The sequence below is a fragment of the Fundulus heteroclitus genome, chromosome 5 (assembly GCF_011125445.2).
Source record: "Fundulus heteroclitus isolate FHET01 chromosome 5, MU-UCD_Fhet_4.1, whole genome shotgun sequence".
Classification (NCBI taxonomy): Eukaryota; Metazoa; Chordata; class Actinopteri; order Cyprinodontiformes; family Fundulidae; genus Fundulus; species Fundulus heteroclitus.
The window spans coordinates 43,719,681-43,735,350 of record NC_046365.1 but is presented as its reverse complement, the minus strand read 5'-3'; the positions used below and the strand labels follow the sequence as shown (position 1 = coordinate 43,735,350).

At 54.5% G+C, this 15,670-nt stretch overlaps 1 protein-coding gene and 1 long non-coding RNA gene across 2 annotated transcripts; one reads left to right on the top strand and one right to left on the bottom strand.

Annotated features, from left to right (window-relative positions):
- Nucleotides 1-420: 420 nt before the first annotated feature.
- Nucleotides 421-14,448, bottom strand: aars2 (alanyl-tRNA synthetase 2, mitochondrial (putative)). Its single transcript, XM_036137686.1, has 22 exons — nucleotides 14,148-14,448; nucleotides 12,816-13,004; nucleotides 12,593-12,738; nucleotides 12,282-12,473; nucleotides 11,656-11,800; nucleotides 11,443-11,588; nucleotides 11,263-11,371; nucleotides 11,076-11,114; nucleotides 10,371-10,485; nucleotides 10,173-10,300; nucleotides 9,562-9,700; nucleotides 9,301-9,470; nucleotides 9,119-9,232; nucleotides 8,844-8,984; nucleotides 8,635-8,772; nucleotides 8,458-8,561; nucleotides 3,980-4,088; nucleotides 1,649-1,774; nucleotides 1,465-1,575; nucleotides 1,301-1,384; nucleotides 752-865; nucleotides 421-678 (listed from the first exon to the last, which is right to left on the bottom strand). The coding sequence occupies exons 1-22, from the start codon at nucleotides 14,346-14,348 to the stop codon at nucleotides 514-516; spliced, it is 2,925 nt and encodes a 974-aa protein (XP_035993579.1). The 5' UTR covers nucleotides 14,349-14,448; the 3' UTR covers nucleotides 421-513.
- On the top strand, nucleotides 7,777-8,369 carry LOC118563247. The gene is made up of 3 exons (XR_004931132.1): nucleotides 7,777-8,129; nucleotides 8,218-8,241; nucleotides 8,306-8,369. It is a non-coding gene; the product is annotated as an uncharacterized LOC118563247 (long non-coding RNA).
- Nucleotides 14,449-15,670: the final 1,222 nt, after the last annotated feature.

Here is a 15,670-nt window from a genome sequence, read left to right as displayed (position 1 = left end):
GAAGCACCAAAATGTTTTCATGTTCCTTCTTTAGCCAGAACAGTTAGACTGTTTCCATTGATGGTTCCCTGACCGCGGGGATCGGTTCCCTCACAGCGGGGATCGGTTCCCTCACAGCGGGGATCGGTTCCCTGACCGCGGGGATCGGTAGAACCCACCTCATCCGGGGGAGACGGGGGAAATGTGGCGGATTGGTGGCCGGAGGCGACAAATTCTCCTCGTTCACGTTCAGCACGAACGCACCTTTAGAACCCAAAGATTACAGAACCTGCAGAATCAGAACCACTGTCGATAACGTTCTGATCAGTCGAATCAGTAGAACCCATAACTGGTTGTTCCTCAGAGCAGGAGACAGCCAGGTTCTGGTTCTGATCCAGGACACAGCAGATGGATGTAAGCAGTAATCAATAAACAGCAGGATTATTATTATATTATTATTTATTTATTATAAAACTTCCATAACTTCCTCATTGGCTCCAATCACAGCTCCATGTGGGCGGAGCCTTGCCGACATCATCCAGTCTTCTGGCGAGCAAAGTCTTCAGCCCACCTCAGGGCCTCTGTGATGTCACCACCGCTTCCCGTTCCCTTGGCAACCAGAGCCGAGCCCCCGGCGCTCCCCCCAAGATGGCGGCACACAGCCAGCGCCCAGTCTGCGGCGGCGAGGCCCGGCGAATCCTGCGGAGCAAGAGGACAGCCAATCAGAGACGGCAGGTCCAGTAATGACTCCGCCCCCTCTCACCTCAGTTACCTTGGGAACTTGACAGGCACAGAAAATTTTCCCAGAATCCTTCTGGTGAGCAAGCAGCATCACATGACTGAGCGGGGCGGCAGAACTCAGCTGGTTGACGGTCTTCATCAGAACCTGGAAGAGAACCCGAACGGAACAGTACTGACCCCTGATGGTTCCACACACACACATTTTATTTAATACACTATTCTTTTCCCCCATATTCACACCTATGGTCATTAATCGCTCTTGCGGTTCCTTAAAGAACTGTTCTGGTTCTGGGTCCAGTTCCAGCCTTATAATATTTCCACTAACAGCCAATAAATTCAGACGCAGAGGCGTCCGGCCGCCAGCAGGGGGCGGTATCCGTCACTTGATGGAGCTGACAGATTCTACTCAACCCTTTGGACAGGGTTCTGGATCAAACGGGTTCTGGATCAAACGGGTTCTGGATCAAACGGGTCTGAGGGAATGATGAGGGAACCGCTTCATCAGGGAACCCCTTCAGAGCGGGTCATGTGTAACCTGTAAGTAGGCCCGGTTCTACCCACCGACTCCGGTTCTACCCACCGACTCCGAGTCCGTCTCCACGGAGTCCACCAGCAGCTCCTTCCCGCCGTTCTTCTGCAGCAGCACGGCTGCCCTCTGTGCAGCCTGAGCAAAGCATGATGGGACAGCGTCAGAGCAGCAGGTACCGTCAGGTCCAGCTGAGTGAGTTCCAGGTGTGTTCTCACCTGTTGGTTCTCCAGCTTCCTGATGGCCGTGTTGATGGCTCTCAGCATGGCTCGGAGTTGGACCTGCAGTTCTCTGCGCTGCCACTGGGGGACGGGGGTGTTGTCCACAGCCTGTCAGACACAGCGCAGGGTTTAACGGCGCCCCACCTGCTCAGCCGCACTGCATCGTGGGCCGCACACCTACGTCAGAGAGGGCGCTGGCCTCCTTGGAGAGCTGGTGGGCGGCGCCGAGGCTGGAGGGGGCGGAGCCTGACAGCCTGGCTGACAGAGAGTCCACTTCCTGCGACAGAACCCGTCCCGCAGCCCTCGCCTGAACAAACAGCAGAATAGACCCGGTTCTGTTCACCATCGTTCTCAGCCTGGTTCTGTTCGCTACTCCAGTTGGTAAGAAGCTTCTGTAGCTGAGAACTGTGGTACCGGTCCACTAGACCACACAGACCAGAGGAGACCGGCTGCCAGCAGAACCTTTGGACCGGTTCTGCTGACAGCCGGATCTTTAAAGGAACATCCGTCAGCTTTAATCACAGCCATCAGAACTCAACAGGCGGACCTTCAGACCTCATTTAGGAACACTTTAGAACCGGAGACAAAGTACTGCATCAGCAGCCAGAACCTCAGAACCCGCCGGCAATGAATCATTCATCACAGGAACAGAGTCAGAAAAATGATCCAAATGACCAAGAGTCCAGGTCCGATGGTTCTCCCATGTCTGCAGCGGTACCATCAGCCGGTACCATCAGCCGGTACCATCAGAAACGCCTCCGTATGGCAGGGTTCCTGTACCGGCATCACCAGGGAGAACATGACTCCCTGGTTCTGTGAATAAAAATATAATCTGGGTGAACCTTGGCAGAACTTGGGTTGGACCGCATCTGACCCGGATCCTCCCAAACCAGAACACTCGGTCCAAAGTTCCACTATCACTGTTCTCCAGTCTGGTGGAGAACGTTCCATTATCACTGTTCTCCAGTCTGGTGGAGAACGTTCCGCTGCACTGTTCTCCAGTCTGGTGGAGAACGTTAACTGCACTGTTCTCCAGTCTGGTGGAGAACGTTCCGCTGCACTGTTCTCCAGTCTGGTGGAGAACGTTAACTGCACTGTTCTCCAGTCTGGTGGAGAACGTTCCACTATCACTGTTCTCCAGTCTGGTGGAGAACGTTCCTCTATCACTGTTTTCCAGTCTGGTGGAGAACGTTCCACTATAACTGTTCTACTGGCTGGTGGAGTACGTTCCACTATCACTGTTCTCCAGTCTGGTGGAGAACGTTAACTGCACTGTTCTCCAGTCTGGTGGAGAACATTCCACTATCACTGTTCTCCAGTCTGGTGGAGAACGTTAACTTCACTGTTCTCCAGTCTGGTGGAGAACATTCCACTATCACTGTTCTCCAGTCTGGTGGAGAACGTTAACTGCACTGTTCTCCAGTCTGGTGGAGAACGTTCCACTATCACTGTTCTCCAGTCTGGTGGAGAACGTTCCGCTATCACTATTTTCCAGTCTGGTGGAGAACGTTAACTTCACTATTCTCCAGTCTGGTGGAGAACATTAACTGCACTGTTCTCCAGTCTGGTGGAGAACGTTCCGCTATCACTGTTTTCCAGTCTGGTGGAGAACGTTCCACTATCACTGTTCTCCAGTCTGGTGGAGAACGTTAACTGCACTGTTCTCCAGTCTGGTGGAGAACGTTCCACTATCACTGTTCTCCAGTCTGGTGGAGAACGTTCCTCTATCACTGTTTTCCAGTCTGGTGGAGAACGTTCCACTATAACTGTTCTACTGGCTGGTGGAGTACGTTCCACTATCACTGTTCTCCAGTCTGGTGGAGAACGTTAACTGCACTGTTCTCCAGTCTGGTGGAGAACGTTCTGCTATCACTGTTCTCCAGTCTGGTGGAGAACGTTCTGCTGCACTGTTCTCCAGTCTGGTGAAGATCATTCCGCTGCACTGTTCTCCAGTCTGGAGGAGTACATTCCACTATCACTGTTCTCCAGTCTGGTGGAGAACGTTCTGCTGCACTGTTCTCCAGTCTGGTGGAGAACGTTCCACTATCACTGTTCTCCAGTCTGGTGGAGAACGTTCTGCTGCACTGTTCTCCAGTCTGGTGGAGAACGTTCCGCTGCACTGTTCTCCAGTGTCCTAAGGAGACCCAGCAGGGTTCCTCAGATGTAAGCCACATGTTGATTCTGCTGGATTTGACCTTCATTAACGACCTTAATGCTTAATTAACTTGATTGTTCTGAGAACGTTTGAGTCAGTTCTTTCCCAGCATGGTTCCCTGTGGTTCCCTGTGGTTCTTCGTGAGTGAGCCTAGAGTGTGAAGAACATTTATTATTAACATGAACAGACAGATGAGATTTAAACCAGCCTAATGGTTTCCCCTTAACCCTTACAGCATGGTTCTAGTGTTTCTAGGAGAACATTGTGATCAACTGGATGAAATGCAGCACTGACAGGTACAGGTACACCGTTACCTGGGCGACGTTACACCTGTATGATGTCAGAGGATCAACCCACCTGTACAGCATCCTGTCCAGTCACAGCGATGATCCGGCTGATTCCTCTCACCAGCTGTTTCTCTGAGACGATCACCAGATCCTGAATGGCGCCGGTCCGCAGCAGGTGTCTGCAGAGAGACACACCTGTGACACGCCTGTCACACACCTATGACACACCTGTGACACGCCTGTGACACGCCTGTCACACACCTGTGACACACCTGTGACACGCCCGTCACACACCTGTCACACACCTGTCCTACACCTGTTACACACCTAATATTTTGACCTGAACACGAACTACATTTATAAATTGTTGGGGTTGGGGTCTCCCTGACAAAATGACTGCACCTTCGGTACCTAGTCGGTTCGGTACCTAGTCGGTTCGGTACCTGGGCGGTTCGGTACCTGGGCGGTTCGGTACCTAGTCGGTTCGGTACCTAGTCGGTTCGGTACCTGGGCGGTTCGGTGCCTGGCCGGTTCGGTACCTGGCCAGTTCGGTACCTAGTCAGTTCGGTACCTAGTCGGTTCGGTACCTGGGCGGTTCGGTACCTGGGCAGTTCGGTACCTGGGCAGTTCGGTACCTAGTCGGTTCGGTACCTGGGCGTTTCGGTACCTAGTCGGTTCGGTACCTGGGCAGTCAGTTCGGTACCTAGTCGGTTTGGTACCTGGGCGGTTTGGTACCTGGGTGGTTTGGTACCTGGGCGGTTCGGTACCTGGCCGGTTCGGTACCTGGGCGGTTCAGTAACTGGGTCGGCATGGTACCTGGGCGGTTCGGTACCTGGTCAGTTCGGTACCTGGGCAGTTCGGTACCTGGGCGGTTCGGTACCTGGGCGGTTCAGTAACTAGTCAGTTCGGTACCTAGTCAGTTCGGTACCTAGTCGGTTCGGTACCTGGGCGGTTTGGTACCTGGGCGGTTCGGTACCTGGGCGGTTCGGTACCTAGTCGGTTCGGTACCTGGGCCGGCATGGTACATGGGTGGTTCGGTACCTGGGCGGTTTAGTACCTGGACCGTCATGGTACCTAGTCGGTTCGGTACCTGGGCGGTTCGGTACCTAGTTGGTACGGTACCTGGGCGGTTCGGTACCTGGGCGGTTTGGTACCTTGGTCGGCATGATACCTGGGCCAGCATGGTACATGGCCAGTTCGGTACCTGGGTCGGCATGGTACCTGGGCGGTTCGGTACCTGGGTCGGTATGGTACCTAGTCGGTTCGGTACCTGGGCGGTTCGGTACCTAGTCAGTTCGGTACCTAGTCAGTTCGGTACCTAGTCAGTTCGGTACCTAGTCAGTTCGGTACCTAGTCGGTTCGGTACCTAGTCAGTTCGGTACCTGGGCGGTTCGGTACCTAGGCGGTTCAGTACCTGGGTCGGCATGGTACCTGGGCGGTTCGGTACCTGGGCAGTTCGGTACCTGGGCGGTTCGGTACCTGGGCGGTTCGGTACCTAGGCGGTTCGGTACCTAGTCGGTTCGGTACCTGGGCGGTTCGGTACCTAGTCGGTTCGGTACCTGGGCGGTTCGGTACCTGGGCGGTTCGGTAACTAGTCGGTTCGGTACCTGGGCGGTTCGGTACCTGGGCGGTTCGGTACCTGGGCAGTTCGGTACCTGGGCGGTTCGGTACCTGGGCGGTTCGGTACCTGGGCAGTTCGGTACCTGGGCGGTTCGGTACCTGGGCAGTTCGGTACCTGGGCAGTTCGGTACCTAGTCGGTTCGGTACCTGGGCGTTTCGGTACCTAGTCGGTTCGGTACCTGGGCAGTCAGTTCGGTACCTAGTCGGTTCGGTACCTGGGCGGTTTGGTACCTGGGTGGTTTGGTACCTGGGCGGTTCGGTACCTGGGCAGTTCGGTACCTGGTCGGTTCGGTACCTGGTCGGTTCGGTAACTAGTCGGTTCGGTAACTAGTCGGTTCGGTACCTGGGCGGTTCGGTACCTGGGCGGTTCGGTACCTAGTCGGTTCGGTACCTGGGCGGTTCGGTACCTGGGCAGTTTGGTACCTGGGCAGTTCGGTACCTAGTCGGTTCGGTACCTGGGCGTTTCGGTACCTAGTCGGTTCGGTACCTGGGCAGTCAGTTCGGTACCTAGTCGGTTCGGTACCTGGGCGGTTTGGTACCTGGGTGGTTTGGTACCTGGGCGGTTCGGTACCTGGGCGGTTCGGTACCTGGGCGGTTCGGTACCTGGGCGGTTCAGTAACTGGGTCGGCATGGTACCTGGGCGGTTCGGTACCTGGTCAGTTCGGTACCTGGGCAGTTCGGTACCTGGGCAGTTCGGTACCTGGGCGGTTCAGTAACTAGTCAGTTCGGTACCTAGTCAGTTCGGTACCTAGGCGGTTCGGTACCTGGGCGGTTCGGTACCTGGGCGGTTCGGTACCTGGGCGGTTCAGTAACTAGTCAGTTCGGTACCTAGTCGGTTCGGTACCTGGGCGGTTTGGTACCTGGGCGGTTCGGTACCTGGGCGGTTCGGTAACTAGTCAGTTCGGTACCTGGCTGGTTCGGTGCCTGGCCGGTTCGGTACCTGGGCGGTTCGGTACCTGGGCGGTTCGGTACCTGGGCAGTTCGGTACCTGGGCGGTTCGGTACCTAGTCGGTTCGGTACCTGGGCAGTCAGTTCGGTACCTAGTCGGTTCGGTACCTGGGCGGTTTGGTACCTGGGCGGTTTGGTACCTGGGTGGTTTGGTACCTGGGCGGTTCGGTACCTGGGCGGTTCGGTACCTGGGCGGTTCAGTAACTGGGTCGGCATGGTACCTGGGCGGTTCGGTACCTGGTCAGTTCGGTACCTGGGCAGTTCGGTACCTGGGCGGTTCGGTACTTGGGCGGTTCAGTAACTAGTCAGTTCGGTACCTAGTCGGTTCGGTACCTGGGCGGTTTGGTACCTGGGCGGTTCGGTACCTGGGCGGTTCGGTACCTAGTCGGTTCGGTACCTAGGCGGTTCGGTACCTGGGCGGTTCGGTACTTGGGCGGTTCAGTAACTAGTCAGTTCGGTACCTGGCTGGTTCGGTGCCTGGCCGGTTCGGTACCTGGGCGGTTCGGTACCTGGGCGGTTCGGTACCTGGGCAGTTCGGTACCTGGGCGGTTCGGTACCTGGGCAGTTCGGTACCTGGGCAGTTCGGTACCTAGGCGGTTCGGTACCTGGGCGGTTCGGTACTTGGGCGGTTCAGTAACTAGTCAGTTCGGTACCTAGTCAGTTCGGTACCTAGGCGGTTCGGTACCTGGGCGGTTCGGTACTTGGGCGGTTCAGTAACTAGTCAGTTCGGTACCTAGTCGGTTCGGTACCTGGGCGGTTTGGTACCTGGGCGGTTCGGTACCTGGGCGGTTCGGTAACTAGTCAGTTCGGTACCTGGCTGGTTCGGTGCCTGGCCGGTTCGGTACCTGGGCGGTTCGGTACCTGGGCAGTTCGGTACCTGGGCGGTTCGGTACCTGGGCAGTTCGGTACCTGGGCAGTTCGGTACCTGGGCGGTTCGGTACCTGGGCGGTTCGGTACCTGCCGTAGCAAAGAGAGCTTTAAGGCGGTGGGAACGAAGTCAAGCAGCAACAAACATGTGGAGGACCGACACCCTTCATGATGATTTCTGATTAATAAATTAAAGTTGCCGTTAATAATTTACCAGATTAAACGTGTGGCTGTGGCTAACATGTTATATTTGGGTTATTTATTTATCTGCACGCTTATTTAAAGGAGCGTCTGTGATTCTGTCCAGAATCCATAATCCATGTTGAGACTGAAAAAGCTTTTCATCTTAATATTTTTATCATTATATTTTTATTTTATTATATTATTTATTAAAATGGTATCGAGGATCAAATTTGTTCCTGGGTATCGATACGGAGTTTAAATGTTATCACGTGACAGCCCTACCTGGGACACACCTGTCACACACTAAAACCCTCAGCCCCGCCTCTCCTGTCGCTGTCCTGCTCTGAGGGATTCATCACACCTGCACAGGTGCTACTGAGTAACCCAACCAGCCCAGAAGGTGCGACACTTTTCCAACCTGCTTCTGGGTGGTGTCAAGCTTTCTGATTGGTCGACAGTCTGATGATGTTTATTAAGGGATTGGAATTAGAACCAGCAACCCTGTAATTATTTAAAGACTCACAAAGTCCAAAACTGAATCACTAATGGAGAAGCAGTGGAAGCAGATGGACAGGTAGGTTAGCAGGTGGACAGGTAAGCGGGTTAGCAGGTGGACAGGTGGATGAGAGGACAGGTAAGCAGCTGGACAGGTGGATGAGAGGACAGGTTAGCAGGTGGACAAGAGGACAGGTTAGCAGGTGGACAGGTAAGCAGGTTAGCAGGTGGACAGGTGGATGAGAGGACAGGTAAGCAGCTGGACAGGTGGATGAGAGGACAGGTTAGCAGGTGGACAGGTAAGCAGGTTAGCAGGTGGACAGGTGGATGAGAGGACAGGTAAGCAGCTGGACAGGTGGATGAGAGGACAGGTTAGCAGGTGAACAAGAGGACAGGTAAGCAGGTGGACAGGTAAGCAGGTGTTTTTTGTCTTACGTTCCGCAGCAGAGTTCCACAGACGTCTCGCTGTCCGTCCCACGGTCCAACAGCTCAGACACGGGGACATCAAGCGACACCACGCGGACAGGATCCGGATACACCTGCAGAGTCAGCAGGGCAAGGCTTCAGCACACCTGAGATGGCAGGTGGGTCCAGCAGGAGGTCTCTGCTTACCTCGTCCACGGTCCTCAGTCCTTGGATGGTTCTGGCTTTCTGCAGAGGAACCTCCAAGCTGTGGACCACCTGATTGGCTGAGATGATGTCGTTAACGCAGTCTTCTACCTGCTGCAGCTGGGAGCAGGTGAGAGAACCCTGAGGAGAACCAAGAGAACACCTCAGAACAAGCAGAACCTTTGCAGCTCAGGTACTCGGCTGGCTAGAACCTTCACGCTGAAGTCGAAGCGCAGGCGGTCCGCCGAGACGTGAGAACCTCTCTGTGGGCAGGACTGGGCCAGAACCTTCCTCAGGGCGAAGTTTAGAATGTGGGTCGCTGTGTGCTTCGCCATGCAGGACAGCCGATGGACCTGGTACCGAGACGGACCGCATCAGACCACGCCAGAACATGTCTGCTTAAGGTTCTGTGGGTTCTGCTGTATTCTAAGCTGATGGAATGTGGTTCTGCTAGTTCTGCCGGGTCTGAGGATCTGGTCCTGGGTACCTGGTCGAGGTGCAACTGGACCCGGTCTCCGGTCTTCAGTCTGTCGGCAGCGGTCACCTGATGGAGCACGTATCCTCCGGACCGGGTCAGCGCCTCCACCGCACACAGAACATCCTGAGAGACAGAGCGCCATCGTTCATCCGCAGCCGCACGCCGCCTCTTTCCCATGATGCTCGGCTCACCTGCACCCCGGCCCGTGTCAGGTAGCCCTGGTCCTGAGACTGCCCCCCCTGCTCGGAGTAGAAGCACGTCTGGTCCAGAACCACTCCACAGCGCTGACCCTCACGGACCTCCGGAACCAGCGCCCGGCCGTCATACAGGGCCAGAACCGTGGCTCGGCATGCTGGGAACTCTGGGAGGAGGGAGGGGGGGGTTAGAGCGGCGTAGCGGCAGCAGGCGCCACAGCGCTGACGGTGCCGGCGGCGGTACCGGTGGCGGCGTACCGTATCTGCCGTTCTCCAGCCGGTACCGGTACTTCAGGCCGTCGTCCGTGTGAGGAACGCCGCGGCGCTGCAGCTCCGCCAGGCTCAGGACGTCCAGCTGGAGGCGGGGCCGCGCACCTGCCTGCTGCTCCGACAGCACCTGAGTGACATCATCAGTCACATCATCAGTGACATCATCAGTGATGTCATCAGTGACGTCATCAGTGACATCATCAGTGACATCATCAGTGACGTCATCAGTGATGTCATCAGTGACATCATCAGTGACGTCATCAGTGACGTCATCAGTGACATCATCAGTGACGTCATCAGTGACATCATCAGTGATGTCATCAGTGACATCATCAGTGACGTCATCAGTGATGCCATCAGTGACATCATCAGTGATGTCATCAGTGACATCATCAGTGACATCATCGTTCCATGTGTTACTCTTTGGTTTTCACTTTTCCCCTTCACAATAAAAGCTCCAGTATAACCGAGTCAGCGGAAACTAAGCGCTGCTATTATGGCCGCTGGTCCAGTCTGACCTCTGACCTACAGAGGATCAGTAGGGAACCAGCGGCATCATGGGAGTTGGAGTCCACTGAGAGCAGAGAAGGGAAGGCCACCTTGTTGTCCTGTGAGAGCAGCCGGCCTAACTCCTGATGGTCCACCTGGACTCCTCGCTCCTCCAGCATCAGGTCCACCAGGTCCAGAGGAAATCCCAGGTCCCGGTGCAGAGACCAGGCCACCGAGGCTGGAGAAGGACTACAGCGCGTTAACGACGGGCCAGACCCACAGGGTAATAACAACCAGCCAGTACGGACCAGGGAAGAGGCTTCCTGCGCCCTCCATCCTGCTGACGGTGCGCTGGATCAGCCGGCTGCCGTGCTGCAGAGACGACAGGAAGTGAGCCTCGTTCTCGTTGATCACGTCAATGATCTGAAACAGACACACACTTGGGTCATGACTACTTCCTGCTACATCATACAACTTTCTTCCCTCCTTTAAAAAAAAAGAGCCAAAGGAATCGGCCTGACTCAGCATAATTTGAGCGCTTTGCTACCTAATAATAGGCAGCAAAGCGCTGAAAGCTGCACCAGGAAGTGTTTGGTGTAAACAGGAGGAGCGTTACGGCGCCGCCGCATGGCGTGCATCAAGCTAATAGCAGCTAGCGCGTTAGCTAACGGAGGTTCTCTCTGAACGTTCTATGTTCCAAACATGGAGCATTTCACGTAAACAAACCACCTTCAGCCCAGCGGGGGACAATAGAACGAGGATTGTTTAAGAAAGAAAGAGGTTTTTCTAGAATTAGAGGCACTTCTATGTGAAACGTTTATTTTCAGAGAGTTTTCTTGTAAGCAGTAATTTAATGTCTGAAGACGCACAGAACCGATCATCTGCATCATGAACATGAGTCATTATTATTATTATTATTATTATTATTATTATTATTATTATTATTATTATAGAGAGAAGAAGCAAAGGAGCCAGAATGCGACTCTGTAAAAGAACCGGGCCAGAACACTCACCCGGTCCGCCTCCCGGGTCAGGTCCGGATACACGTCACCCTGAAGGTAGAGGGGAGGGTTCAGTCAGTCTGGGTCTGGTTCTGGTTCTGGTTCTGTCTATATCTGGGTCTGGTTCTGGTTCTGTCTATATCTGGTTCTGGTTCTGGTTCTGGTTCTGGAGCCCAGCCTCCATCCTAAATGTTTTTACCAGGATCTGAACCACGGTGGGAACCAGGCTGGCCAGCGCTCCCTGTGGGGCCTTCAGAACTTCAGTGCAGAACCGGACCGCCCGTCTCAGGATCCTCCTCAGCACCAACCTGAGCCACAGAGACAGGTGAACAAGGCTGATGACCTCACAGAGCCGCCGGCTGATTGGCTGAGGGCTCACTCGGCTCCAGACATCCCAGGATGCATCCCGTCAGCGATGCAGACCGCCAGCGTCCTCACGTGGTCAGCCACGACCCGGTAGGCCCGGTCCACCTGGCCCGCGTCTGCCGACCCCGTCCTGCCGCCGTACGGCGCCGCCCCGGACCGCTGCCGACACAGACAGGTGTGTCACCGCCATGGCGTCCAGCGCCCTGACACCTGGAGCCGGGCGTACCTGGTGGATGGCGTCCAGCAGCGGCGTGAACAGGTCCGTGTCGTAGTTGGACCGCTTGCCCTGCAGAACCCTGACCAGCCGCTCCAGACCCATCCCGGTGTCCACGCAGAACCGGGGCAGCAGCCGCAGGTTCTGGTCCGCCTCCCTGAAACACACAGGAACCTGAGCCGAATGGAACCGGGTCCGGCTCAGTCCCGGCCGGACCCGGTTCCGTTAGCACCCCCCAACGACGCGGTCCCTGCTGAAGGCCCCGGTGACTTCAGAACCATCAGCCCAGAGAGGCATCAGAACCACCATGGACTACTGGTGAGGAAGTGAAGGTTCCTGATCGATCAGGTCTACCAGAACCTTTGGTATCTGGTCGTTACCAAAGGTTCTGGTCGACCAGACCGGACCGGGAGCCGTTTCATGGATGGGCCCGGTCCGTTCTGGTCATTCAGAACCTTCAAAGGTTCTGGTCGTTACCAGACCGGGCCGGGGCCCGCTCCATGGATGGGCCCGGTCCGGTCCGGTCTGGTCATTCAGAACCTTCAGAGGTTCTGGTCGTTTCAGACCGGGCCGGGGGCCGGTCCATGGATGGGCCCGGTCCAAACGGGTCTCAGTGGTGCTGGTGTGAGAACACAGACCTGTTGTACTGGATGAAGACCAGGTTCCAGATCTCCACCACATCTGGACTGCCTGCGTTGACGAGTCCAGCGGCGTCCCGCCCCCCCAGGTGGTCGTAGTGGATCTCTGTGCAGGGGCCACAGGGGCCCGTGTCCCCCATCTCCCAGAAGTTGTCCTTCAGACCGAACGGCAGCACGCGAGGACGAGGAACCCTGAAAGCAGAACCGGGTCAGAGGGGCCAGAACCAGCGGGGCCAGAACCAGCGGGGGCCCGGCGCCGGTCAGAGGGGCCAGAACCAGCGGGGGCCCAGCGCCGGTCAGAGGGAACCTACCCCAGGTCCAGCCAGATGTTCCGGGTTTCCTCGTCAGCCAGCAGACCCGACGCGGCGTCGCCACCGAAGTACGACACGTACAGTCTGTCGGCCGCTATCCCATAATGCTCGGTGAGGAGGCTCCACGCCATCCGGCACGCCTCTTCCTGCCACACACGCACACACGCTGAAGCCCCGCCCCTTGGACTCGGACTCACCTGACCCGGCCAAGAGCCCCTCCCACCTTGAAGTAGTCTCCGAAGGACCAGTTCCCCAGCATCTCGAAGAAGGTGTGGTGGAACACGTCCCGCCCCACGTCCTCCAGATCGTTGTGCTTACCGCCGGCACGCACGCACTTCTGGCTGTTGGCCACGCGGCGGAACGTCGCCATGGGGCTGCGCGGGTCCACCGTCCCCAGGAAGACCGGCTTGAACTGAAACCACCAGAACCAGAACCGTTAGCTTCAGACGAAGCGTTCCACGTCAGAAGGATTATGTCAGAGTTCTGTTCCAGGGGAGCCCGTCCCGGTGCTCCGGGCCCGGTGGCTGCAGGGTTCTGCCAGGGTTCTGCTAAACACACCCGGATCAGCAGAACCACCTGGTAGCGGGTTCATGCAGTGTAGGTGACACCCAGAACACCTGGAACATCTAGAACACCTGGAACACCCAGAACACCTGGAACATCTAGAACACCTGGGAAACATTCTGTGAAGGAGTGATGCTGAAAAACTGGTCCATGCATTTGTTACTTCAAGGCTGGACTATTGTAATTCTTTACTATCAGGAAGTCCACAAAATGCAGTTCAAAGCCTTCAGCTGATCCAAAATGCTGCAGCAAGAGTTCTGATGAAAATCAACAAGAGGGATCATATTTCTCCAATTTTAGCTTCCCTTCATTGGCTTCCTGTTAAATCAAGAATAGAATTTAAAATTCTCCTTCTAACGTATAAAGCCCTTAATAATCAAGCTCCATCATATATCAGAGCTCTGATTACCCCGTATGTTCCTAACAGAGCACTTTGCTCTCAGACTGCAGGTCTGCTGGTGGTTCCTAGAGTCTCTAAAAGTAGAATGGGAGGCAGATCCTTTAGCTATCAGGCTCCTCTCCTGTGGAACCAACTCCCAGTTTTGGTCCGTGAGGCAGACACCCTATCTACTTTTAAGACTAGGCTTAAAACTTTCCTTTGTGACAAAGCTTCTGTGCTTTCTGTGTCTCTGCTCTGTCTTCTCTAAGCCCCAGTGGGTGGAGGCAGATGAGCGTTCACACTGAGCCTGGTTCTGGTTCTGCTGGAGGTTCTCCTCCCTGTTAAAGGGGAGTTTTCCTCTCCACTGTCGCTTCATGCATGCTCAGTATGAGGGATTGCTGCAAAGCCATCAACAATGCAGACGACTGTCCACTGTGGCTTGTCCACCTTGAACATCTTTTTATGTTATTTTATTTTGATGGGTCCAACTCAGCTGCCTAGTAGTTTCAGAGCAGAACTGGGTCAGAACCAGAACAGAAAATCTCCTTCATCCTGACTGGACTGACGATGACTAGGGTTCTACTGGACCGGAACACGCAGACCCAGACTGACCTGGTTCATGCCGGCGTTCACGAACAGCAGGCTGGGGTCCGCTCTGGGTCGGACCGGCGCGGACGGAACCAGCAGGTGATGATGCTGGTCCCGGAAGAAGTCCAGGAAGGTTCTGCGAACCTGCGCGGCGGGGAGGCTGCTGAAGGAGCGCTCCGGGCCGGCCGAAGACCGGCGGAACCTCCGGAGCAGCAGCCGGAGCATCTGGATCACAGCGACACCGAACCAGACCGGACCAGGATCATGATCAGCCTCAAGGACTACCGGCTGCTTCCAGGCGCAGGCGCACTGTGACCCAATTCTTCTTCTACTGAGGAGCAGCCAACAATGTGCGCGGTGGCGGCATCTGTTGGTGGGTTGGCGCAACTGCAGCAGTAATTCTACTGAACCGCTTCAGGTTCTGTTCTGATGCCCTGGAGGTAATAAAGTCAGGATTTACTGTTCAGTCTTTCGTCATTTATAAAAAGTAATCAAAAAAATAATATGCATTTAAAGTGTCAATATTCATTTGTAAGCTAAACAAACAATTTACTGTAATTTACTATAACTCATCTTGATCAAGAGATGGTTTCTTAAGTAAAGGTTTAATAACAGCTACTTTAAAAGCCTGTGGTACATATCCATTTACCAAGGATAGATTAATCATGTCTAAAATAGGACCACTGATCAAAGGGAATATGTCCTTAAACAACTTGGTTGGGATTGGGTCCAACATACAGGTAGAAGGTTTAGATGAAGCTAAAATTTTAGATAGCTCAGAAAGCTCTACTGCTTCTAAACAGTTCAGACACTGCGCAGATTCTAAAGATTCCTCCAATGCTGCCTCACTTACTGAGGACGAGGTAATCATGTTTGGGAGGATGCCAATTATTTTATTTTTAATGGAATCAATTTTATTTATGAAGAATCCCATAAAAGCATTACTGCTAAGAGCTAAGGGAATGGATGGATCAACAGAGCTGTGGCTCTGGGTAAGTTTGGCAACTGTACTGAAGAGAAATCTAGGATTATTTTTGTTCTCCTCAATAAATGATGAAAAAAAATGCTGCTCTAACTCTGCGAAGAGTCTTGTTAAACAGTAGACTGTTTTTACAAATATACATATGTAAAAAACTTTCATTAATATTATTTTGAATTACTTCAAGTTCAGTGGACACAGAAACGGAAAGGTAAAAGATAAAGAAAGGAAGAGAATCAGACGAGACAAAATGCTAAAAGGGAGAAAGGTTGAAAGAGAAAGAGGAGAGGAAAGGGAGAGAGTGATAGAACATCCTCTGAGTCTGCTTCTACACCTGCAGAGAGAGATATAAAGAACAGCAGAACCAGCTGATAAAGAATTACAGGAACAAAAAACAGTGTCTTGATACCATCAAACGAGGCAGCCAACCAGAGCCCACCCCTTGAACCCGGAGGTCCCCTGTCCGGCCGGTCATGCCCCCCTCCCTCACATGTGGACACCTCCAGGTCCTGGGATCCACTGGATCAACCTGCCTGAGGAGCTGCTGGTCCCCTGCTCACCCATCACA

What these genes read in the sequence shown, in the direction of transcription:
- aars2 (XM_036137686.1), bottom strand. Translation starts at nt 14,348, where the DNA reads ATGCTCCGGCTGCTGCTCCGGAGGTTCCGCCGGTCTTCGGCCGGCCCG. An exon ending in CCTGGGATGTCTGGAGCCGA is followed by an intron (nt 11,372 to 11,442) that starts GTGAGCCCTCAG and finishes TCTGTGGCTCAG; the next exon opens with GTTGGTGCTGAGGAGGATCC. An exon ending in CCACCGTGGTTCAGATCCTG is followed by an intron (nt 11,115 to 11,262) that starts GTAAAAACATTT and finishes CTCTACCTTCAG; the next exon opens with GGTGACGTGTATCCGGACCT.